Raw genomic sequence first — 25,906 nt, forward strand, 5'->3', positions numbered from 1 at the left:
GTGAGTGGCAAACAAATCGATTTGGGGGAACCCCCATTTGTGAAACACTCGTCGGAGCAGGTCGGAACGGATCTGCCACTCATGCGTGAGCACAAAGCGTCTGCTGAGTTGGTCTGCCTTTTTGTTGTGGACACCAGGTAAGTATGAGGCTTTTACGGTTATATTGTTGGCAATGCACCAGTTCCACAACCGGACAGCCTCTGCACAGAACGCACAAGATCTGGACACTCCTTGTCGGTTGATATAAAACAAGGTGGAAGTGTTGTCGGTATTTATCCCGCCTACTTTGCTGTGCAGGTAATTTCGAAAACGCTTGCACGCATTGAACACTGCTTTGAGCTCTGTATGTTTATATGCAGTGTCTTTTCCACAGGGGACCATAAACCTTGAGTAACTTCATTGCCGATGTGCGCTCCCCACCCCATATGGGATGCATCTGTCATGAGAAAAGCTGTAATTTGCGGTTGGCGGAAAGGCACCCCTACTAGTAAGTTCTTGGGGTCTGCCCACCATGTCAGTGACCTTCGCACCTCCATTGTGGGCAATACTGCCCTGCGAACAGTATGGGCTATTGGTTTGTAAACACTCGCCAACCAATGCTGCAGGCTTCGCATATGCAGCCTGGCTTTCTGTACCACAAACGTGGTGGTCGCCATGTGCCCCAACAGTTGTAGACATGTTAGGATTGGGACAGTGGGGCTGTACATTATTATTTGTACCAGGGATTTGATGGCGCGGAAACGGGCATCGGGCAGGTATACCCTTGATGTAGTAGAGTCTATTCACGCCCCTATAAACTCTATATTTTGGGTGGGCTCGGTCTTTGACTTCGAGAGGTTGATGATTAGGCCCAACGAGGCAAATGTGTTTGTGGTCATGTGTATCATGCGTAAGACCTCTGCTTTCGAGGTTCCCTTCAGTGGACAGTCGTTTAGGTATGGAAAAATGAAGACACCTTGTCTGTATAGGTACGCTGAAACTACCGCCAGCGTTTTGGTAAAAACTCTGGGTGCCGAAGAGAGACCGAATGGAAGAACTCTGTATCGGAAATGCTCCCTGCCTACTGTGAATCGGAGAAAACGTCTGTGTGCCGGATGAAATGCTATATGAAAATACGCGTCCTGTAAGTCGAGGGCTGCAAACCAGTCTCCATTGTCCAGTGCCATGATTATGGAAGCAATTGTAGTAATTTTGAAACGCTGCTTGCGCAAATACCGGTTGAGGGCCCGTAAGTCCAGGATTGGCCTCCAGCCTCCTGTCTTCTTCTCTGGCAGGAAGTACTGTGAGTAGAAGCCTTTCCCTTGGAATTGTTCCGGTACGCTCTCCACCGCCCCTATGAACATGAGGTGGTCTACTTCCTGTTTTAGCTTTGTGTGGTGAGAGGGGTCCTTGAAAAAGGACCTGGTGGGAGGTTTCGGTGGTGGCAGTGATTGGAAGGGGATCGTGTACCCCGTGGCTATAATCTCCAATACCCATCTGTCTGTGGTGATGCTTTGCCATTGAGAGCAGAACGGTTTGAGCCGATGGTGAAATATGTGTTGAGATTGGCACTGAGAAACGGTCTTGATTTTGCAGTCCCCGACGTACCCATCAAACCTGCTGTCTCAGGATTTGCCCGGAGGATACATGACCCCGCTGGGGGCGATGCCTAGGGGCCCTGTGCTGCTGCTGCTGTTGGTGGTGCCCCTGGTCATACCCCTGTTGATACTGAGTACGCTGTGGCTGGTAAGCGTAACGCCTTTGCTGTTGGTAAAATTTCTTCCTCCTGTACGGGGGGGGGGGGGGGGGGAGGGTGTATATACCCAGGGTCTTCAGTGTAGCTCTTGAGTCCTTGCTGGAGTGTAGGACCAAGTCAGTTGAGTCTGCAAATAACTTCTGCCTATCAAAAGGAAGATCTGCGATTTTTACTTGCAGATCCCTGGGAATCCCGGACGTCTGGAGCCACGATTCCCTACGCATTACTACCGCAGTGGCTGTGGAATAAGCCTCTGTGTCCGCTACATCCAAGTCAATTTGAACTCCTGCTCTAGAAGCTGTGTAGCCCTCCTGGACGATTGTTTTGAGGACCGGCTTCTTGTCCTCCGGAAGAAAATCCATGAGGGAGGTAAGTCTCAAATAATTGTCGAAATTGTAGTTCGACAAGTGAGCAGCATAATTTGCCATTCGCAGCAGTAGGGTAGACGAGGAGTAGACCTTTCTGCCAAGTAGGTCTAATTTCCTTGTGTCCTTATCTGATCCCCCTGACCTATATTGGGGCATTTTAGCTCTGTGTTGCGACAATTCGACCACTAGGGAATTCGGCTGTGGATGACAAAACAGAAATTCCATACCCTTCACTGGGACAAAATACTTCTTATCTGACCTCTTATTTGTAGGAGGGATGGAAGCTGAAGTCAGCCATATGTTGGTGGCCGACTCCATAATCGCTTCGTCTAATGGGATGGCGATCTTGGATGAAGCCAGGGGTCTCAGATTTTTGAGGAGCTTATGGTGTTTCTCCCGCACCTCTGCTACTTGAATGTCCTGTGTTTGAGCCACCCTTTTGAACAATTCTTGAAACTGTTTAAGGTCATCCGGGGGAGAGATATCCCCAGGAACAACTGTCTCATCTGGGGAGGACGAGGAGGCATCGCTATGATACATCTCCTCTAAGTCCTTAGGTTCCTGACTCTGTTCACGTGCTTGTTCTTTTGAGGGTTCTGGATGAGGGTCCAGATCCTTTGGACCACTCTCTGAGTGGGAAAACTGCGATGTTCCCCCAGGGTTAGACTGTGTGCTGGGGTGCTGACAAGGCATGGACGGGGATCTACCCCGAGATCCAGACTCCCTGTGCCGGTGTCCTGTATGGTAACGGCGGCCATAACAACAGGGGCAAAGGCCCAGTGATGGGGACCCGGACCACGATTGGAAAGTGGAGATGTGATGCATGGAGGGGCGTGATCGTCGAGATGACATTGACAATGGCAGGGATCCCCTGTGATAGTATTCATAGGGATCCCTGCTGGAGGTTGGTGAAAAGTGTCCAAGCCAGGGGGATGGCAGCTGAAGGAACGGAGATGGAGGTCTAAGGCAGGCTGTCGGAGTTGCTGCCCGGTGAATCTCTGGGGGAGAGCGAGGTGATAATGGCAACGCGATGACCTCTGGGGAAGGACTGCGGTGCTGGTTCTTGGTCTTTGCTTTCCCCCGTTCCTGAGCCGTAAGTGTTCCCACCAGTGCCGGGGACCTCGGCACTGTAGTTGGTGCCGCGCTCGGTTCCGTTGCTCACGGTGCTGCACTCAGATCCGCTACATGCGGTGCCGCACGGGGAGTCTCCTTCGGCACCGTTGGGCCCCGTGCCAGGTACCCTCGCTCCAGTGCCGTCGGTGCCACAAGGCTCGGTGCCGTGGGAGCCGGTGCTGCCATTTCCGGTGCCTGCAGGGCCCTCGGTGCCGCCTCCTTAACGGTCGGAGGCCCCTGCATGGGTACATGCGCCGCGGCCTTCCCGCTATGAGAAGCCAGCAGGCTCGGGCCCTGTGTTCCGCTTGTCCCGCTCACAGAAGTGGCTGAGCTGCTTCTTCTTCTGCACAGAGGAGGTTAAGGAAGCCTCCTTCCTCTTGTGCGAGCCCGAAGATCCCTCCTTGTGGGGCTTCTCCGATGGCCCAGGCTGGAGGGCCTTATCGAACAGAAACATTTTTAGCCTCATTTCCCTGTCCTTTCGGGCTCTAGCTGTAAGCTTAGAGCAATGAGGGCACTTCTGAGGGACGTGGGCTTCCCTGAGGCAACGGATACATTTGCTATGCCCATCTGAGGCAGGCATAGTCTCCCGGCATGAGTCACATTTCTTAAACCCCGGCGAGGACATTGTTTGAACGTTAAAGTCTTTGAGTGCTAACAGGGCACTTAACAGTTACTCAGTCCAGTAACAGATAACAGATAACGTTCACGGCCTTAAGGTAGCGGACCCACCAGAGGCGGCCGCCTCCGTACTTTTCCTTGCTCTCTTTTTCTTTTTAACTATATACACTCTAACATAAACAACTATAATAACTGGGGTATAAACTATTAAAAAGAAGTAAATCAGAGTTTATCTGTCTCAGGCGTTGGAGCTGGAGTGGATTCCGTCTGCAGCCGTTGGCGGCTGAGAAGGAACTGGCGGGGACCAGATCGCGCATGTGACCGTAAGTGCATGAAGGACCGACGCGCATCGGTGCATGCGAGACCCGATGGAGACTGCTGGAAATTTCCGATCTGCGGCACCGGGGCAAGCCCGACACCTACTGTGGAGCACCCACGGGGACCACTCGAAGAACAATGGTTCTCAACTTGGGCGCACGTACCCCAGAGGGTACTCAGGTTTTCCAGGGAATACATCAACTCATCCATATATTTGCCTATTTACAAGGGGCTACATAAAAAGCACTAGTGAAGCCAGTAAAACCTAAAATTTCATACAGGTAATAACTTGTTTATACTGTTCTATATATTACACACTGAAATGTAAGCACAATATTTGTGTTGCAATGGATTTACTTTATAAAATTATACAGCAAAAAGAGAGCAAACAAATTTGTCAGCAATACTGTGCTGGGACACATGCTTTTTTATATCTGCTTTTGTAAACAAGTAATTTTTAAAGGAGGGGGAAATTTGGGGGTACACAAGACAAGTCAGACTCCTGGCTGCAGATTGAGAAGGTTGACAGTGACTGTTCTACAAGGTATATGTGCTCCCTCAAGCAGAAGGTACGGGCTTGATACAGAAACCATTTGTTAAATGCTATGGTCTGTGTTATACAGGAAATCAGACTACATGAGCCCCATGCCCTTTCTGGCCTTAAGACCTATAAACCTGTTTCAGGCAAGTGAGCTCAATACCACCATACAAAGCCCCACTGAAATAAATGGAGCCTCTGTCCAGTATGAGCAGTTTACAGAATTTAATATCCCTAAGGCCTCAGTTTCCCTCACCTTCTAATATATTACATGATTCTCAGATATTGTGTGTCCTGTCAGACCTGCTACTCCAACTGAAGTCAGTAATTTGGATAAGTCCTTCAGTACCACAATTATATTACTTGAACAAGAAATCAAACTTATGGTGAGCAGTAATTTAAAATAAAACTGTAATTTTCAATATTTACTTTTGACTTATCCCCCCTTTTAGAGCAAGCATCAGAGAAGAAAGTTTTATGAAACATGGCACCAAGCCTTATTGTATGTGGAAATTGCCAGTACTTACCAACTGTGTAAGAACCTTCACATCAAAGGGTTGTATACTGTGTTGAATATTTCCTCTTGAAGACTTTTTCTGAGTTAAAAAAAAAAAAAGAAAAAAAGGAAAAAATGATATATGAAACATATACAACATTTATCTGTATTTGCCATATCCAGATGCTCCACTAGCCCTTGACACTGTAGCATCAGTTTCTAGATTTTAGACATAAAAATTGAGATATGGAAAGAATCTTGAGGACAGTTTACAAAACATTAGGAATCTTTGCGGAAAAAAATGTTAGCACAGGTTGAACCTCTCTAGTACGTCACTCTCTTGTCCCGCAACATCCGTAATCTGGCATTATTTTAAATAGCTGGATGACCACTTATCATGGGTGCGGCCACACTTCCATGGTCCCACAACACATGCTTATAGCCACCTGTGCTGGCTCTCAGTATTGTATGCAGTGTTATTTAGCTCTAATTTACCCCAAATATCTTCTAAGAGCCCATTAAGAACTAAGGGTGTTGCTAGTGTTGTGAGACAATATTGACCTCCTGAGGTCTGGCAAATTCTCTCATTTGGCACCAATCAGATCCTGAGGTTACTGGACCAGAGAGGTTCAACATGTAGTGTTTTTACAATATTAAACAATGGCACCATTTCAGATGATCTCATTAAAATCTTCTTGTGTGCCTTACTCTTTTCTTCCAAAATTAGCAACAGCAATGAAACTGTTAAGACACCCATAAAAAAAAAACAAAAAACTTCAGCTTATGGGCAGAAATTTTAAATACAAGTCCTTCCTTATTTTCACTACTGCTACAATCATCCCTTTTTTGGTTCAAGTATAGGAAGGGGAATAGGCAACAGGTTTGTAACTAAGAAAATGAAATATTTCTTCACACAATGTAGAGCCAAACTGTGGAACTCCATGCCAGAGGATTTTGTGAGGTCCAAGACTATAACAGGACTGTAAAACAAACTAAATAGGTTCATGGAGTATAGGCCCATCAATGGTTATTAGCCATCATGGACAAGGCTGATATCCCTAGCCTCTGTTTCTTAGAAGGTGTGAATAGGTAACAGGATGGGTCACGTGATGGATCATGTACCTATAATATTCATTTCCCCTGAAGTACCTGGCATTGACCACTACAAGAAGACAGGACATTGGGTAGATTGGCCCTTGGTCTAACACAGTATGGCCATTTTTACGTGAGGGAAAAGCACATGCCAAGCAGAAATAAAATATTCCACAAACCACCTTTGAGGCTGTAATATGATCAAACTGGACATTTTGTGTGACATATTAACGTCAATTTCATAGTACACAGCACACACCTGCCCTTCCAATAGCTCTGCATCATCTTCTTTCACTTGCCCATTGATCAGAAAAACACCTTCTTCTATCTGTTTTGCCCACCGGGTTATACCATTCTTTAAAACCCAAAAGCAAAGAAACAGTGTGAGTATTTATTTTCAAAGAGGACCTTCTCTACAAATAAACTTCACTTTTGATTGAATATTACCAAGAAAGCCACCAAGTATTCAAAACTACTGCAATATATGTTTAAACCAGAAGGCCCAAACTCCCGTCCTGTGGGCCATCCATAGCCAGAGAAACTGCACAATCCAGCCCAGGAGTATGAGCAGGGAGGAGGGCCTGTCCATTACCATCCTCCAAGCCCTACCCCTTCCTGCCATCACTTTGCCTCCCTGGAACACTGCCCCCCAGGGACATGGCCCTGGGGATTGGGGGAGACAGAACAGCTGCTGCTGCCTTATGCCAGTGACCCACAGCCCATAATCTCTGAGGCCACATCGCTGGAGGGATGGGGGAGTGGCAGGAAGGGGCATGGCATGGGGGACAAGAATGCACAGCCCACTCCTATCCTCTCACCCGTTATTCCTGGCAGGATTGCGCAAGTGCTCTGGTCAGTGATGGCCCACAGGTTGGTAATTTGATAAGCCTGGAGTTAAATCATTAGCCAAAGAAAGAGAAAAACAAATCCTAACCAACTTTCAGAGCTGCCACCCATCTGCACCATAGGTGGACATCATACTACTCACAAGCCACTTCACCTACACAGAACATTAAGTTTAATCTTTATTGACCTAAATATGTGTTATTTTGCCTAACAACCTATATTGAGGACATGACGACATGTGGATTTTATTTTTTCGTGAGACGGGGATGAGGCCTGTTAATAGTCAAAGGGCAAAGAGAGCACACCCTTTCCAAATCCTATCAAAACCAGACATAGCAGCTTTCCTTTTTCTCTTCTTGTGATGCAATCTTCTTCACACAGTCCTAATAACAATTTTGAATAAATTAAATAAATACAGGAAAATAAAAATCTTGGTGACTTCTCTCTTTATGCTATATCATGGTTAATTCAGCAAAGCACAAGGAACTTGCCACCTCTTAGATTTAACTACCAGTAACAAATCATTAATTCTACTCCACCTACTCCCTATTGTCATAACATTATTCATTTCTAAGCAATATAACAATATGTATGGTAAACGAAATAGAGATATGCTATTTTTCAGTTACCCTTGTATTTTTCTCTAGTTCGTAGTTGACTGATGTAGCAGAAAGTGGAATGTGAATATTAACATTAATTGTGCACTCCAAAGATGGCCATAAGGCAGATAGGCCACTTTGGTACTTCCAGTCTGCTGGCTTAGCTGAATTCTAGGAGGAAAAGACAGGGCTTTATTTGTAAAAATACAGCAGACATAATGGCTTAATACAGTGTTACAAGTGTGACATAAAATGCAGGTCTTCTGAACTTTCTACGTCTTGCATACAGTAGTCAAATCTTACCTTTGGATCTTGTATATCGTAGGTTCGACAAAGTACCCTTTACTAATTAAGGAAAAAAATTCAATGAAAAAATGTTTCAAAAGGAAAAGGAACAAAATACAGAACAAATATTTTGAATTAATTTGTAATTTATCATCTACATTTACACTTGACTTGTTTTTCAGAGGCAAGTTTTCAATTTTACAGAGAAGGTTTTCACACTAACGGAAATGAAAACTGTTTCAGCTGTAAACTATAAATTTATAATATAATATTATAATAAATGTGCCTTCTTTCCAAGTATGTATCAACACTCATAGCTATTTAAGCATATAAGTATTATTGTTGGCATGTATTTTACCCTGTGCTTAAACCTACAAGCTCTGATGTCTCCTGCATTTCTCTACAACTGTGCTTTCTCTCCTGATTTCCCTCCAAAGCAGTACTTCTCCCCCATCAAACTGTTGAGCCATGGTTTTTCCTCTATAATCCCCATCTGCACAGCTACCTCACTGACCCACAACATTTTTTCCTACCAAAAAATAATTTAGAAATCATTTATTTTTACAATTGCAGGTTACAGTGTCATAGAGAAAAACCATCAGATACTATGTTGGGTGACTTTGATATTTAAAAACATCATCATCATCATTTTTAAAGGCTGAAAATGAGAGAGAAGTAGCAGGGCATGGTAAGAACTAACAAATGTAAACAGTGCAAGGGAAAACATGAAGATATTGCTGAGCAGACATTCTACTTTCTGATGAGCTTCATTAAAATGGATCTCTACTTCCTTGTATTTCTCCATCCAGGCCCCTCCCTGCTGCTTCCCTTCTTTTTCCTGTATTCCTATCCTCCTTCTGAGCAAGCCACATATACCCTTAGACTCCAACAATAAATAACTGAATAGAAATCTGGGTGCATTACTATATGCTACAAAATAACTTTGAAGTAACAGACTTCAAAGTTGAGCGTCCACACACAGCCTACTTCAAAGTTAAACTTCAAAGTAGAGCACTACTCCATTCCCAGGAATGGAGTAAGTACTTCGAAGTTAACTTCAAAGTAAGTGAAAATGTATGTAGATTCTCTGCAGGCTACTTCGAAGTAGCGCGTAACTTCCAAGTTAACTTTGAAATTAGTTCTTAGTGTATATGTACCCTTAGTGTAACTTCTACATGACAACTGCTATCTGATAGACATCACCCTTTGACATAAAACTTAACAGGAAAACGTAATGCATTAGCTATTTGCAACTGGACTCCATACTTCACCTACTTGAATTCATCATACAAAAATAATTTACCAAGGCTACACACACCCTGAAAATCAGTCAAATCACATGCCTATATAACCAATGACTATGTTCAAAGTTATGGATATACTTTGTTCAACCAAAGTACAGGTGGAGAATGTGGCCTGCAAATGGTGGAAGAACACTAAGGGTATGTCTACTCTACAGAGTTACTCCAGAATAGCTTATTCCAGAGTTATTATTCCAAAATAAACTATTCCGGAATAATGTATCTGCACTACAAGGGAGCCTGAAATTTATTATAATGTCTATGCACAGTAGATCCTAATTTGCATTACAGTCTCAATAGCTCCTACTTTGTATTACAGCATTGATTCCAGGGGCTCTAATCTGAAATACTATGTCTACATAAGAGTATTATTTTGAAATAGCTCTGACTCCCTATCTATGCAGCCCATGTTCCGAAATACCTATTTTGTAATAGGCACTATTCCTCATAGAATGAGGTTTACAGAATTCAAAATAAGCCACTCACTATTTCAAAATAGCAGTATTGCTGCACAGAAGCTCACAAAGTTATTTCGGAACAGCAGCTGTAATAGGGGATCTGGTAAGTGCAGAGCTGATGCTTTGCTTTTACGATTTGTGTTGGTGGGATATCCAATCTAGCAACTCTTGCCATTAAAGTAATGAAGATTTCTGGGTGGCAAAATTAGACTAGACAGATTAGATAGACCCTGCACTATGTTTATATTTCAATACATTGTATTGAAAGACTACATTATACTTTTGCCATAGAAGGATACTTCTTTGTAGCACAACAAACATGAAGAGCCACTCTGTCAGAGACCTCCTCATCAGCAAAATTCCAGAGCCTCTTCTTAGCAACAGATTTTTCAACTGAAAAAACTAGCTGAAAAAAACAGAAAAAAAGTGATGACATTTTTCCTTGTAGTGCAAACAAATATTAAAGCCAGTAGTTATAATTACTGAAACAGTCCTGTATTTCAGTTCTAAAGTAATATAACACACCATTATTGTTATGGGTCAGTTTCACAGACGTATAACGCTTCGTACTGGAACCAAGATTTGAATATTTGAAAATGCATATGCTGCAAATACACAAACTGAAAGTGATAGAAGGATACCTTTGCACAAATATATTTTTCCAATGACCTTATGACATTTAGTTATAATCTAACTTGAAATTTGACCACCTGAGGTTTGGCTTGTCTCAGATCTTCCCATTTTTAGATGGTACAGGAACTAAAAATACATGGTTTTCAATTAGGTTGATGCAGCTGTTAAAGGTCTGAAACATCAGGTGAGACTCAAGTGCTGAAGATGAGGTTAATAAAAATATCTAATATGCAGACTCTATGTTGAACAGCAGCTTTCCATAAAACAGTACAAAAGCAGCATAACTACTATCACAACACAACCAAAAAAAAAAAATCTATTCATTTAATTAATTTTGCACATTTAAAAAAAAATGTTGAAAGGCTAGCTCATGTTCCACTTGTAGACCTGTTTTTTTCTTCATCTTCTCTAAGTCCCTCAACTCACTGAAAACTTAACTTCACATTTGCCTCCTTATTTTCCATTACCACCCAAAACCATTTAAGTCTGTGAAACAAGTTGGGAGAAAATTGGTAGGAAAATGACAATGTATCAAATAAAGCTACATAATAATGACAGAGATGAAATAAGCACCTTAATTTGGTCCTTTGCCACATTTTCAGTAAGTTATCCTCAGAATTACATCCCAGTATTGGGTAATACTCATAATTCTTCCACTGATAAATAGGTTATTAGGGACTGATAGTACTGCCAAATATACAAGCTGCCCCACATTTTCCATTAGAACAGCTTTTCTGCAGCTGCTTATACAGGTTGAACCTCTCTTTATCTGGCACCCTTGGGACCTGACTCAAGACAGATAAGAGAATTTTCCGAATGAGGGAAAGTCATCTTCCCCCCAGCCGGCTCCCTCACTGACCACACGTCCTGGCAGCTTGAGTGACCCATAACCCTTTGGTGTGACCCTCCCCAGCCCCTCAACCCCTGCATGTGACTCCCCCAGCCCTTGTGTGTGATCCTCCCACTCCTGAGTGTGACCCCCCACAACCCCTGAATGTGACTCTCCCCCAGCCTCTGAGTGCGGGGTTTAAGCTGGGGAAGTGATTTGGGGTTGATGGTCTTTCCCCCAACCACAACTCAGCTCAACTAATATAACAAAATAACTATAATAAAAGTAGTGTAATTATTGTATTATTTGCGTATTTTCCCTTTTTCTATGAAATAACTATGAATATATAACCATGAGGGGGTGTAATTTTATATTCTTGTCTCGGGTACAAAATTAGCTAGTTACAGCACTGCTCCCCCCACCCCCACCCCTCTCCGCCGCCACTGACGTTTTTGAATTGCCTTGGGTCACCAAGCCTTCCTGAATTGTCAAAATGGGTCCCCGTCTGGAAAACGTTGGGATCTGCTGCTCTACCACAAAGTTCCTGTGATGCCTGACAAGTCTCTTAAGCCATTTCACAGGTGGGCACTGTCCGTGTGTTCCTCATTTTCTGAAGTCCCAGTGGTCTGATTTGCAGACGGGTTGCATACTCACACCTGCAAATGAAGTCTATGGGAGCTGTCCTTACTATGATATAGCACTTGCTTTGTTAAGATACTCTGGAAAATTTAGGTCACAGATGTCTCAAATTGGGCACTCAAAATCAGAGGACGTTTTAAGAGGATCTCTCTGTGGCTCTGTTCACCATCTGTACAACAGAGATGACACAACCCTGATCTCACAGGGGTTCTATGAAGATTAAATGTTTTTGAACCACTCATGCTGTAGTGATGAGCATTGTAAAAAAAAGCCCACATGGCACAGGGATACATATAAGCAATAAGGATAAAATAATACACTGCTTATTCATAAAGTAACAGGCAATCTTGATTCCTGTATTTTCTAATTCTGACTGCTGGACTTTACTATCTTAAAAATGCTCCTTTAATACAGAGTGTATTCGTAATACACCTGACAGATCAATATAAAAATTCAGAACAAAAGACCTCAATACAAAGTGTTTTTGTTTGTTATTAAACAACTGAGACCATCACACACTTGACTAGTCCCAAGTTACTCCCAAAGTCATACTATGCCATTTAAAAAATGATATAGGCCAGAAAAAAAAAAAACATGATGCAGGGAAAAACAGACATCATAATTAAGAAGATAATGCTGCTTTAGCTTATGATTGGTATTCTTCCTGTCAGCTGCTAAAATTAAGCCATGACAGACAATGCTAAAATGAGGATTTCAATCTGTAGGCCCAAAGTTCATCCTTAATTTTGCCAAATTACCATAATTTTTTTTCTCACATCACATGGAAACTGATCAAGATATCTGTATATATCTATAATATTTAGATCTTTATAGAGAGAAGCTAGCACACTGGAAAGAGAACCAACTAGATTGTATACACTATATCACTAGTGCACTTCAATCCAACCCAAAAGTAACATGATCTCTTGGGAAATTTTAATACAATACTGAGTATTTCTTAAGCAAATTCTAACGGTCATTTTATGAATGCAGATAGTTTAAATATATAGGTATTTCTATTCAATAAATCAGATTTAAGAACCATTTATCTGGGATATTTTTTACTTCTGTTTCACAGAACTCAATTAAGAAATACAGCTAAGGTTTCAGTTGCAGAAAATTACTCTTCTTTACAAACTAAAATAAAAACAGCTCCCTCCTATGAACATATCTAAGCACTTACCTTACGCAAAGCATTTTGGATTTCTTTTGCTAGTTCTGGAGCTGCAACAATAAATACACCAAGAACTAGCAGTCCTCCTGGGAGCATTCTAGACAACTTACAAAATAAGCAGAAAAATTATTGAACTACTGTTATGAATGTAAAGGTCTATAAACCATAGACTTTAGTTTGCTGCCCCTCACCCCCCTTTTTTTAAATCATCAGAACCCAGATGTAGAATAAACTGCAGGACTAAAATCGGCAATGATATTTTTCACCTTCATATCCCCTTAAAAATACTCTATTCTTCCATTCTACAATCATATATTACTTGCAAGTTTTGTGGCTAAAAAACTACAGAGCCACCTGCTTTGTAGAGCAGACAGAAAAATAAAATATGACTTATGTTGGTTATAACACATGTATGGTTTTGATCAATCAACAAAATAAGTGATAACAAAGGAATAATGAAAAGAGACTTTGAGTTCGTAATGAAAAGTATTCAAGTTAAGAAAAATGTCACACCTTTTTTCTTATCTTAGTTGTGCAGATACTGAAAGTGTTTTACCTGACTAGCATGGGCTGTTACCCATTCATCATCAATGTCAGCCAGTTGTGGATGATAATTTTTGTTGCTCTCATTTTCGTCTTCTCTTGGAGGTGTTCGAACAGCCAAAATCACATAATCTCTTTGTGGGGAATACTGTGGGGGGGGAAAAAAAGCAAAATAAGAGAACATACATTTGGCACTGGATTTGTACTTCATATCCATAAAGTTTGAAGATTTAAAATAAACAAACAGAATGACTCACAAATATTTTTTCCTGCATCTTTGACTCTTAAATGGACTCCAAGAATGTAAAAGTTTGGACACCAGACAGCATTTTTTAGAAAACATAAACTAACAAAGGTTTGGATTTTATTTTATTTTTAAAAAAATCTTGTTCAAACAGGTTTGGGTTCCTTCCCCCACCCAAAAAACACTCCTTTACCAGGGTTGCCAGTTTAGGTTGGATGTATTTCTGAAGCTTTTTTCATAAGATTAAACCTTAATTCCTGGAGGTTCCAAGATAATCCTGCAGAGTTAACAACCATATTCCCTGCACTGCAATACTATGCTAGGGCAAAAGAATCGAGAAAAGAAATTACTTGCACTTTGTGTAACGATCTAAAGTCTATTTTCATTTGTCAAGATTAGAAAAGTTAAAAAAAATGTCAAGTAAGTAGTGGCAGGCAGGTGTGTTCAGTTTATCATTTAAAAGTCTCATTACAGTAGCTTCCTCATCTTTCAACACCTCAGCTGTTTATCCTCAAGGCTGCTCAAAATACAATTCATTAAAAAATTGAGCATTTGGGGAAGCGATTACCTTTGCTCAACCAAATACGCTCCTTCAACCATGGATGTTAACAGCTAACTGGTAAGCCTTACACTAACTGGAGGAGTCCTATCCATTACTGTTAACAGCCCAACCTCACTCAATTTAGTCAGTTAAACCAGTTAAAATTAACATTTAACCAGCTAACTAAATAAATGGGATTTTACATCCCTATCTTCAACTGCAATCATGGGATGTTACTGCAATTCATGTGGACGTACCTGAGATTAAACCTAGCTAGCTCACCTACCACAGCAGTGAAGCCAGAGCAGTGGGTGTAATTACTAGGATAGCTAGCCTGTACTAAATCTTGGCTGTCACAGTTTCACTGCTATGGTACATAAACTAGCTAAATTACTGGTTAACAGATTAAACAGGGTGGGGGTTGGGTGTCAGACAAGGACTATTCTGGCCAGGTGTGGGCCCCATGGGGTGGAGCAGCCTTCTGCCCACAGACTTCACTGGCTAACTGTAACTGATAAGCCTCCTCCATTTATGATGAAGCTTACTGGTTAACCACTAACATCCCTAGCGGAAGGAGTGTGTTTGGAGTTGCAATCAAAGCTCATTATACCAATACAGACCTATGCCAGAAGTACTATACTGTTTTCCTCATCAACTTAAAAAGACAGAACAAGATCATCTTTGGCCAGAAATTAAGCAATGTAAATTTCAGAGAGATCAGAGCAAGTGAGAATGGACTTAGATTATATCCAATTATTCAAATTTAAAGAGTGGTAGTCACTGTCTCTCCCAGGACTGGGATACTCTGGTTGCATTCCCAAAACTGGGATTCTCTGGTACACCAACATCCATGATTTGGTAGGACCATGGATGTTACTGGTCTAGACAGCCTCAGCCAGGAGGCTAGTGGGAGAAAGGTTGTAGACCTACCCAGACGGCACCCCAGAAAAAAGGAGGACAGTGACTGTGCAGGGGAGCCGGGCAGGGCTTGCGTCCCTGGGCTAGCCCCTACTCTAGCCCTGTGGGTGCCATGTGCAGAAGCCTGATCCCAGGTAGGAAACTGGAGTGTCTGGGTCAGGGCCACGTGCAGCAGCCCAGTCAGGATGAAGCCAACGCCCCTGGGGCTGGCAGCTGGGGTTGGAAACAGAACCAGCCAAACAGGGCCAGGCTTAACAGGCAAGCAAGGCCCTGGGACTGAATGTGTAGGGACCAGAGGCAGAAGAGCCAGTAGGTACAGAAACAGGGGACCAACCTTCACCTGGCATATTCCCTCATTTGGGACTGGTCATGTCCTGAGGGTGTCAGACCAGGGAAGTAAAACCCGTACACACAGAGACCTGAAAATTAGATGTTGTTTATTCTGCACGTCTTATGAAGATTAATATATTCTGATGATTTATAAAAATCATCTTTGCTGCTAATTTCTCTGCAATACAATATACGAGCTTCGAGTGGAAAAGAAATGGATGTAGATTGGAACTCTTTTCCTAAAGGTGAGCACACATCTTCTGCACTAGTATACAGAATATAAAGTGTTAGAACATCAGAATCATCATAAGCTAGTCAAGAACACAGAGGGCTGTAATTTCTTTTTCCAAGATGATTCTGATTTTTTCCATGAAGAGAATGAACACCAGTGTTTACCCAAGACGTAGAAAGAACTAAAAGATAAATAATCTTCATGAAATAACTCCAAAAGCAGCAGATATTAATTGTATTGCAATGGCACCTTGCGGATCCAGTGAGAGACAAAACACCCTATTGTGCTAGAGACCATATTATTAATAGGTGGGTGGATAGATGGATGGATGGATAGACGGCTATTTTAAAGGGTAGTCCCAAACCAAAGAGTAAGTCCACTGTGTTCTAGGTGCCCTTCAAATGGTATCAACAAAATACATTTTTACTGACAGCTGAACAGCTGACTGTAACTGGCAGTTACTGTCAGTCACTCTATTACATCTGAGTCTTACATGCATAGTAAAAAAAAAAAAAACAATGAAACCAAGGAACATATATGTGAGCTAAAAAAGATGAACTGCTGCTACTGTTGCTATTGAGGGGGAGGGATAGCTCAGTGGTTTGAGCCTTGGCCTACTAAACCTGGGGTTGTGAGCGCAATCCTTGAGGGGCCCATTTAGGAATCTGGGGCATATAGATTTAAAAATCAGGAATGGTGACAAGTCCTGCTGTGAGTGCAGGGATTGGACTCAATGACCTCTTGAGGTCCCTTCCCGCTCTATGAAATGGATAGCTATATCTTCAGTCTCATTTTCAGTTTATGGTTTAACTTCTGAAGGTATATTCTCACTTCACAACACGTAAGTGTGACTACTAACAAGATTTCACACTACTTTGAAACAGTTGTTCAAAACCCAACCGTCACCTGAGCCATTCATCTTTTTGAAGGTGCATAAATATGAGTTCCATACCACTTACTGTATCTTTCAGACAAAATTTCAAAAATAAAGTCTCTAAGTGTTCAGCAGTTACCATGGCAGCTTTTATAAGTGTATGGTATTGGCCTGATGTCCTTTCTTATCTCATACAAGCTCACCATTAAGGCTGCAGGTTTCAGCCTACCCTATTAAAGGCAATGAGAGCAGGGTCAAGTCTGCAACTTGACACTCATATGGGATACAATATTACTCAAGTCACTGAACGTGTGTTCTTTACCCTATTAGCTATATAAAGAAGTGTTGTCTGAATACAGATTACTAGCTCTATATGAGCAGAACATTAATCTGAGTAATACAGCCATTTCACAGAACAAAAAACTTACCTGTCCTATCAGCAGGCCAGTGACACAACCTTTTGGCTTGGTGCTGAAATCTGAAAGATACTGTCGAACAGATTCTTCCACAAAATAGCTTCTTCCCATTATTTCAAGTTTGTCTACTTTCTACCTATAAAAAGAGAATGTATTACTCTCTCTCTCCAGGTACTTAATCACGGGATGTAAGACATAGTATGGCAAGTGTAAAGAAATCTGAAGTATCAGAAAAATACCCTGAATGTTAGTATGGCAGTGAAGTTCTCAAAGTCTTTCTAGGAGCATATTAAGTATACTTTTTATTCTTAACATACTTGTATGAAAAGAGGCATTTTAAATATGGTTAACAACTGCAAAATTGACATATCAAATGAAACATGTTCATAATCTAGAAACAGTAATTTACAAGTGATCTATGAAACATCCTTAAACTCTTCATCTTCCAATTGTTTACTTCCACATTCACAGTTCTCACATAGTCGGACTCCCACCCCTAACCTATAAGCAAGTGTCCCGGCTCTGTAATACTCCACAATAGTTGCAGTTTGTAAACATTCTAATATTTCCCCGCTTCAGACACACTTTGCTTTTTGCGCCGCTAAAGTCTGTCAGAGAGACCTGGTTTACACCTGCCACTTGGTGGGGAGAGTCGGGGCGCGGGGAGGGGTTAAAAATGCCAAACGCAAGATCTAGAAACAGAGATTCTCTCGCTCTCCCTTTCCCCCTCCCGCCAGGCTCTCACCTCAGACACATCTGACTCGCTCCTTTCAAAGTGACTAAAGAAAAAAGAACTGCAAAGCTGAGGGGCAACGTCCCCCCGCCGGATCCGGGGTGCATCGGTGCAAAGTGCACGCAGACGGGGGGTGGGTTACAACGGAATCCACCTTCCAGGCACTGCGAGACCCGCCAGCCAGTACCACAGAAGGGACATTTCCAATCAGCTCTGCCCTTTCTCAACGAGGTCAGACACCCACCTCCCAGCCCCTCCGCTCGCACAGACACTCTCCCACTTCTCGCTACGCTACTCGCCTCGCCCCCGCCCCGCCAGCTGTCCATGTCCTCTATCCACAGCCACTGCAGCCTCACCTACTGACTGGCACCTACTTCTCCCAGATCTCAGCCCCAGTAAGGCTGAGTCCCCACATGGTTATATCACCAGGCTGCGCCTTCGAGCCCCTCTCAAGGCGCAAATTGATGACGTTCGCAATCCCTGAGGCTAACAGGAAGAGCAGATTAGCAATGGCTGGTTCTCGCTACGGCCGCTCGCCCCCCCCCCCCCCCCCCCCCCCCCCCCCCGGGTCCGCCACGTTCTGTGTGGCGGATGTCGCAGCACCTCTTCCCGGACGATCCACTCTCCGCGAGAAAATTAGTGAGTTCCCTCGGCCTATGAGATAGGCTGGTACGCAGTGCCTCGCTCAACATGGCGGACAAGACGCGACCTGAGGAAGTTTCGTTAGGAGTTCGCCTTCCGGTGGAGGGTTGAACACTACGTTTTCCGTGGCCGGACGGCTCATGCGCATGCTCTGTACGAGCCGGGGAGGCGCGCGGAGAGGGCCGCGCTCTGGTTCCCTGCCCCCCCGGGCCGGAAGGCGGTAGAGGGTTTGGAGGCTCGCTCCCAAGATGGCGGCGGTGCTGCAGCAGGTCCTGGAGCGGGCCGAGCTGGCCAAGCTGCCCAAGCCGGTGCAGGGGAAGCTGGAGCGCTTCCTGGCCGATCAGCAGACGGAGATCGACGGGCTCCGAGCCAGGCACGAGCGCTTCAAAGTGGACAGCGGTGAGTGGTGGGCGGAGAAGGGCCGGGGAGCGGGGTTGTCATTGTCCGGGGCTCTCCCTGCTGCAGCGTGTCCGCCGCCAGCTGTGAGGGTCGGAGGCGGGGGCGGTTTTCCCGCCTGCTTGCGGCGTGGGACACAAGATGCCGCCTCGCCACTGACACTCACTGGGAGCCGAGTCCCGAGTTCTCCCTGCTTGGCGGGACGCGGGTGATAGTGGCCTGACTACCTCCTCCATGAAACGGGGAGCAAAGGCATAGTGGGGTGGGGGAAGGGAGCCTGTATCCCGGGGGCTGGATCTGGCCTGTGAGGCTCAGAGGAAATTCAGTTACAGTTAGAAAAGGGGCCTCACGGAGCAGTATTTTGGGTCCCCCACTTAAGTTTTCCATTGTCCCTGGGTGGGAGGGGGGCGCTTGTTCTTCTCGTTCTGACCTTAGTCACTCCTGCCCCCATCACCTGCCCAGACCCCTCTTCCCAGTCTGCTCCCTGGCAGCCCCCTCCTATTGTCCAAACCACCTCTTTTTTTAGCTCCATCCCAGAGCCTTGAGAGAATCCCACAAAATCTACAAGCCTACGGTTGTTGTTGATGCCCATTTGGAGCTGGAGCCCTAGGGAGGAAATGGGTTTCAGAGCCCAAATTCTCGTGGAAACGTCTACATGTTAGTTTTAATGTTGTAGTAGTAGTGTTACCCAAACTTAAAATGTTCATGTACCACTTTCAAGACTTTGGCTTTATTGGCCCACCCTGTCTCCCAGTGCTTATCTCCTGATTTTTAGTAATTTGTTTTCTGCCGCTTGCCCCTTGAAATCCTTTCACATGCCACATTTTGGGAAACGCTGCTGTGGTATAAGTCTGAGTCTATAAACCCAGACTGTGACGCTCACTGCTGTGTTTTGTTGATTTAGTTGGGGTTTTTCTTGTCTCAATTAGAAGAGGTCTAGATTGCAATCTACCAACAACTCGGTGTTTGAGGTTTTAATCTTTCTGGATAATTCACAATTGTTGGAAGCAAGGCTTTTGAAGGATGTATTGGAGATGATCCATCCAACACTTTGGTTTCCTGAGTGCTGTAATATTAATCCGAGGTTTGGAATTTCATGGTAGTCTTTTTTGGCGTTAAACTCTTAAGATTTCCTAGACAGTGCCATTATAAAGTATATGAAATTATCGCCTAGAAACGTTAAAACGGCTAAGTAGCATTTAATTAAATACAGCCCTCCATGGCTGTGGAGTCCTGCCTTTCAGCTTACTGGACCCTGTACACTAAAAATATATAGAGAGATATAATGAGATCTGTCCTAAAACTGGATGTAGACCAGCTTTTAGGGCAATGCACTTGGAGAACTATAGAACAGATCTGACCATAGTAACAAAATTATTTAATCAGTATTTAATAGTAGGAAGAAACATAGCACTTTGCTTAACCTTTTTTTTTTTTCCTTTAGTGACTACTGAAAGAGGATGATTTCTGGCTGCCTTTTATGCTAGATATGGTTACTTAATAAAGGCTAATTTATGACTTAGTATTGACATAATGTGTTGTTCTGCAGAACAACAGTACTTTGAAGTGGAAAAGCGTCTGGCTCAAAGTCAGGAGAGACTTGTGAACGAGACACAGGAATGTCAGACACTCCGTCAGGAGCTAAACAAGCTTAGTAAGTACAATTGCACATTGGTTAACAGTTTGGAAAGTTATTTTTCTGCTTATAAATATTACATCTTTTGAAGTTATTTTGAAATGCATAAAACTGTAAATAAGACACACAAATCCATCAGCCAGCCTTCTTTGATTTCACAGAAGGTCATTAATATTTTTTGTCAAGTCCCTGTGTCGTACATGCTTTTGGTCTGTTCTTCCAGAATAAACCCCTTATTTATGTTTTATTCAAGAATCTAAATATCTAAAAACTGATATGTGAAGTGTACCTTTATGACCATAAGGGTCATATTGCAGGATCAGTTCCCCAGACTGTGATATATCATTGGTTTCTCTGTGACAAATGTGCACTCCTTCCTCTGAATACCATTTACAGAGAGCAGATAAAACTACTTTGGTTTTTAATCACAAGAGTACCAATTTAATCAATTGTTTGTATGTTGGATTTTTAATTTGGGGAAATTTTTTCTCATCCTAATTTTGTATTATTTGAACATAGGAACATGAATTTTACTAACTGTCTGCAACTAATGCACATGTTCTGTTAATATCAAGACATTTTCTTAATTTTGCCTTTTTTTCCCTCTCCCCATGCAGATGAGCAATTAAAATCTTTGAGCGAGAAAAACAAAGAACTTGAAGTAGCTCAGGATCGCAATGCAGCCATCCAGGTATAGGAATCACAGACTGCAAATTTAGCAATAGTCAGCTGAATTTAGGGTGCATGTTTTGTTCAGAGTCTTACCAGTCAGAACTTAAAGCATGTTCATTGTTCAGTTTGATAGTTTTGTGCAAATAAGCTATTTGCTAAATAAGCTGTGTCTGGTCAGAAAGATTTTGCTTCAAGTCCCAGAGCAGGCTCCAATATGGGCACATTTAATTCTGAGTGGGTTATTTTAGCATAGCTTAAAAGTGTTTCCAAACAATTTAAATTAAACCTCAGAAGTTATACTTTAACTGAAATAGGAGTTTCTGCATAGGGGCTCAAACCATTTTAACAAAGTTGATTTCCAGTTGGCACTCCTGGTATTGTCAATGTAACTGTCTTGTGTAGACTGGATCATGCTATTGATAGTCTTGTTCACGATTTCTTCCCCCCCGCAACCGGCCCTTTGATTAGTCTGCGGTTAATAGTGTGTAGCAAATGTATTGTTAACCACATAAAACCAATTCAGAGAACTAATTTAACGAGCACCTTTTGAAATTACCACAGTTCTGGTCCTCGTTATCCTTAGGCACAATTAAGAATCAATTTTATTTGTGAGTTTGGAAACCAAGTAGGACTTTGAGGCATTTCTTCTGCTTTTGTTTCAAAGAAGGATGGTCTCTGTTTACTTGAGTGCAGAGGAAATGTATCTACCTTGTGCTTGTCAGGAAATCACTAAAGCAGTTCAGCAGCAAAAGTGAGATTGTGGAAACAGCACATTCAATAAACTGTTCTCTTTGACTCACTGATACATCTGTTGTCATCTCTCCCCTCCCTGCCCCCCATCCCCAAACCTCCCTTTCTTTGGATGTTACCATTTTAGAGAACTCTAGTTTACATTTAAAGGCAAAGATCATTTGGGCAGTGATATACTGAACCACCTCAGATCGAAATTACATTTCAGAAATTAATCAGGGCTATGGGATGAAATCTCCAAGAAATCTTCCGGGTGATTCACGTGTTATGTTAATTGTTTTTTCCATGTCAGAACTGAACAGATCTCTGGCACAGTGATGGAAATCAAAGATGGATACAAGATGACAGTTTTTGTTTCTGTAACTGACTTGCTTGAGCATTCTTATGTACTATTATAGGTGGGTTGTTTTCACACAACAGTGAAAATGGGCATGAGGATAGCTTTTACTTACTACACCATTTTCCATGTTCAACCATAAGCTTAAAGAATAACCATGGCTCTTAACGTAAAATGGATACTTTTCTTTTAATTGAAGAGTCAGCTTACTAGAGCAAAAGAAGAATTGGAAAATGAAAAGAGAGATTTGGTTCGAACAAGTGAAAGACGATCTCAAGAAATTGAACACTTAAATGGTATGAACAGTAAATATACTACAAACTTAAGTTGATCATGCAAACCAAACACCTCCTTTGGGAGTTAAACTTAAACCTAAATTCTCTATTTGTATGGGTAATGTCCATTAATAGAAAAGTAAGGATCAGAAATCAGATGGATAGAGAAAATGGGTGGAGAGAGTGCATGTCAGAGTAAAAACAGGGTGATAGGTGTTTAATTGTACAGACAGACACATATTGACAATTGCTGGCACTATTATTAGAAACTGGTGCTGTTCATCTCTAAGATACTAAATCTGATTTATGTACTGTATTAACTAAAAATATTTAGAATGTTTGGCATCTTATATATTGTTTCTGATTTTCTTAGAGGATGTTAAACGTCTAAATGAGAAACTTACAGAAGCAAACACAGCAAAAGTGGAGCTACAAATAAAGCTGGATGAGCTTCAAACATCAGATGTTTCTGTTAAGGTATGTAATGGTTTGCATGGTTTATACTTGTCAGTAGTGAAAGTTCCAGTGACTTCCATTCTAAACACATAAGATAAGCAGGAATTAATAAAAAGATAAGTACACTGGGTATAAAAACAGGTCTTTTTCTAAAAGGATGCCGGGTAATGTCTTTTTCATTGCAGGAAAATGTTTTTTGCAACCTTCCAATAGGCTTAAACTGTTGAATTGATTCCTGTAATTCATGCAGCCTGGTCTTACGCCAGGATTATGCAGTGCAAGGATCTGCCATTACTCATGTTTTTCTTTTTGGGTGTTTGTCTCTCTTTGAAATGGGAATGATAAAGTTATAAAGTGTTTTGCAGACAAAAGAAGTGAGTTTGGATTTTAAATTAACCAGATTTTACAGTTTCATTTTCAATGTATCTGTTCAATATTAACAAATAGCACTAAGTATTTTAGCTACTGTGACAAAACAAAAAACTTACTATTGTTTTAATGAAACTGGATGGCCCATATTTTATGGCTTAGAGCATCTCCGACTTTCTGGAATTTAATACTGAGTAGTAGGACAGCTGAGAAAATGGCCTTGATTTATAGTATTTTAATATGTAGTCCTGAAGAACAACAGGTTGCACCTGCCTTGTCTGGCACTCTCAGAACCTGACTGGTAACAAACTAGTAAATTGCTGGATCAGGGGAGTTCCCCCTGCCATCTGCCCTGAAGCATCTGCTACAGACACCCTGCTTTGCCCTACTCCTGTCCCACCCACTCCCAGTGGCTCCTTGCCCAGCTGCTGCAAGTGTCCTGGGTGGCCAAGGTTCTGGCTCTTGCTGCAGGGCTCCAGCACCAGTCCTGCCCCTGTGTTGTCACAGGGCTGACACAAGACTTCAGTTCAGGCCCCCAGTCCATGCTGTTACAGGGCTTTGTTCAGTTCTCACTCTGCTCCTATCTGGATGCCCACCTTGTGGCTGGTCCTCCTGCATTTAGGCTTCTGCCAGGCCACAGATGTTTCCAGACCAGAGAACGCCGGGTTTTGGTGGTGCAACCTGTACTGGCAAATGGAGGAAGTGTTTTTCCATTCTTCCTTCTGTGTCTGTGTCTCAGATGTTGAAATAATGAATTCTGTTCAGATTAATACCAACTAACTTTGAGTAATGTTTGTGATAGGGAGCTCTCAGAAGTTGTTACCTAGTGCTGGCACGGTGCAGAAGGAGGCAGTGTTTATACTTTGGCACTTGTCTTTGACTACATCTGCAAAAGAAATTTGTCAGGATCGAACAGTCCACAATTGAAATAAGTGCCAGGTTCCAGTGTGCTTTGAGATCTGCACCTTTCTTATGCAGAAGGTAAACAAAGAGAGTGAGCTCTGAGGTACACAGCACGCTGAGAACCACTGAAACGTTTGACTAGAAAACATCATCTGCTTGAATCCACCTTGTAACACGTTCCTGTGTAGTTGCTGACTGAAAGATTAAGTTGATCCTTGGTGAGCCCACATCCATGAAAGCAACTTTCCAAAGAAAACACTAGGGTTTCACCTTAGTCATTTATTTTGCTAATATATTTTGCTTGCTCATACCATTTATTATAATGTTGCAAGGATCCGTAAATTTTATTTGGACCATACTAGAGTCGTCTTTCTGTATTTAATATGAAACTGAAACAGTCAATTAAATAGGCTCCCGAGAAAGACATGTCAAAATATCTGTCTGCATTTCACATTGCTTCTTTTTAGTAGCTCAAGATTGTTAATTTATGCTTGTGCAGACCTACACTGGTGTCTGTAGTTAACTTCGGATAGGTCCCTTCCAGAATTTTGTAAGGCAGCCATATGATGTTTCCTGAACATTTTTGGAAAACGTTATTCCTTGCGTAGCTAATACAATGCAGCTTTTTGTTCTATTCTGATAGTTGGAACACTTAAAGAGGTTTGAATATCTGAATACTTGCAAGCTAATGGGCTTACATTTAGCCCAGGCAGTTGTGGTTTTATGTCAGAGGTCCTTGGTTCAGTGCCCAGGGTCCTATTACTGCACATTGATGGACCCAAGTAACTTAAATGTGTATACTTGGCATATTGAATTTTGAAGCCTGTTAAGTGTCTTTCTCACTTTTCCTTAGTATCCTTTTCTTTAAGTGCTGTTGTTTGAGGCAACATACCGTTTGTATCGTCAAACAAATGACCAAACTACTGCTTCTTTTTTATTACTCTTATAGCAGTACACTCATCCTTTCGATACATTGAGGCTTATGTGTTGTTTACCGTAATCATACTATCTTCTTAGATGTGTGTTACAGAAAAGGAATTATCGCTCCGTTTTGGAGAGAGAAACATCTGAGCTGGCTTTTATATTCAAATTCAGCACATTAACGTATGGTTTAAATCGTGATGGGAACTTTGAGTCACTATAGGCGCTAGTCTGCATACTTGGCTCAGTCTAATTCTTGACCTTCCCTCCACCCCTCCACTCTCTGATTTGCTCACCTTGATTATCTTTTTCTGATTTGTCCTCCTTGCTTACTGTTTTTGGTTCTCTGTGCCTTAAATATTGAGTCTGTTCTGGTCTGGCTATGGTCTGAAGAAGTGGGTCTGTCCCACAAAAGCTCACCTAATAAACCATTTTGCGAGTCTTTAAAGTGCTACTTGACTGCTTTTTGTTTTGATAGTGTATAGACTAGCACAGCTTCCTCTTTGTTACTCTTCTTAGATATGTTCATTTAGATTTTAAGTTTATAGGAGTGGGAATCTGTTTTAGCACTCTAGCTAGCCACTAAGAAATACATACATATATGCAATTTATGAAGAGGTTTTTGCATGGAAAGTGCAGTCTTGTTAAAAGTAATTTATTCAGTTTTACCATATTG

At 42.3% G+C, this 25,906-nt stretch overlaps 2 protein-coding genes across 17 annotated transcripts in view; one reads left to right on the plus strand and one right to left on the minus strand.

Moving 5' to 3' along the window:
* Positions 1–18,402, minus strand: part of ODR4 (odr-4 GPCR localization factor homolog) — a 59,257-nt gene extending 40,855 nt beyond the window's left edge. Inside the window, exons 1-9 of one of the 9 annotated variants that reach the window (XM_075002932.1) lie at positions 18,230–18,401; positions 17,153–17,272; positions 13,599–13,733; positions 13,052–13,147; positions 10,067–10,173; positions 8,027–8,063; positions 7,754–7,894; positions 6,538–6,633; positions 5,218–5,286 (exon numbers count right to left, since the gene is read on the minus strand). In XM_075002932.1, coding sequence (XP_074859033.1) covers positions 5,218–5,286; positions 6,538–6,633; positions 7,754–7,894; positions 8,027–8,063; positions 10,067–10,173; positions 13,052–13,147; positions 13,599–13,733; positions 17,153–17,251 — 780 coding nt within the window. In that variant the 5' untranslated portion in view covers positions 17,252–17,272; positions 18,230–18,401. Of the gene's footprint in view, positions 1–5,217; positions 5,287–6,537; positions 6,634–7,753; positions 7,895–8,026; positions 8,064–10,066; positions 10,174–13,051; positions 13,148–13,598; positions 13,734–17,152; positions 17,277–17,885; positions 18,136–18,229 lie in introns of those variants that run through there. The other 8 variants (XM_075002935.1, XM_075002937.1, XM_075002936.1 and 5 more) reach the window with 8 other exon arrangements.
* A 292-nt stretch (positions 18,403–18,694) lies between these two features.
* TPR (translocated promoter region, nuclear basket protein) overlaps positions 18,695–25,906 on the plus strand; it is a 57,230-nt gene continuing 50,018 nt past the window's right edge. For all 8 annotated transcript variants that reach the window (XM_075002264.1, XM_075002267.1, XM_075002265.1 and 5 more), the window contains exons 1-5: positions 18,695–18,914; positions 20,461–20,565; positions 21,165–21,238; positions 22,506–22,602; positions 22,955–23,058. In XM_075002264.1, the coding sequence (XP_074858365.1) occupies positions 18,764–18,914; positions 20,461–20,565; positions 21,165–21,238; positions 22,506–22,602; positions 22,955–23,058 (531 nt within the window). In that variant the 5' untranslated portion in view covers positions 18,695–18,763. The remainder of the gene's footprint in view (positions 18,915–20,460; positions 20,566–21,164; positions 21,239–22,505; positions 22,603–22,954; positions 23,059–25,906) is intronic.

The sequence above is a fragment of the Carettochelys insculpta genome, chromosome 9 (genome assembly GCF_033958435.1).
Source record: "Carettochelys insculpta isolate YL-2023 chromosome 9, ASM3395843v1, whole genome shotgun sequence".
In the NCBI taxonomy this organism is placed as follows: Eukaryota; Metazoa; Chordata; order Testudines; family Carettochelyidae; genus Carettochelys; species Carettochelys insculpta.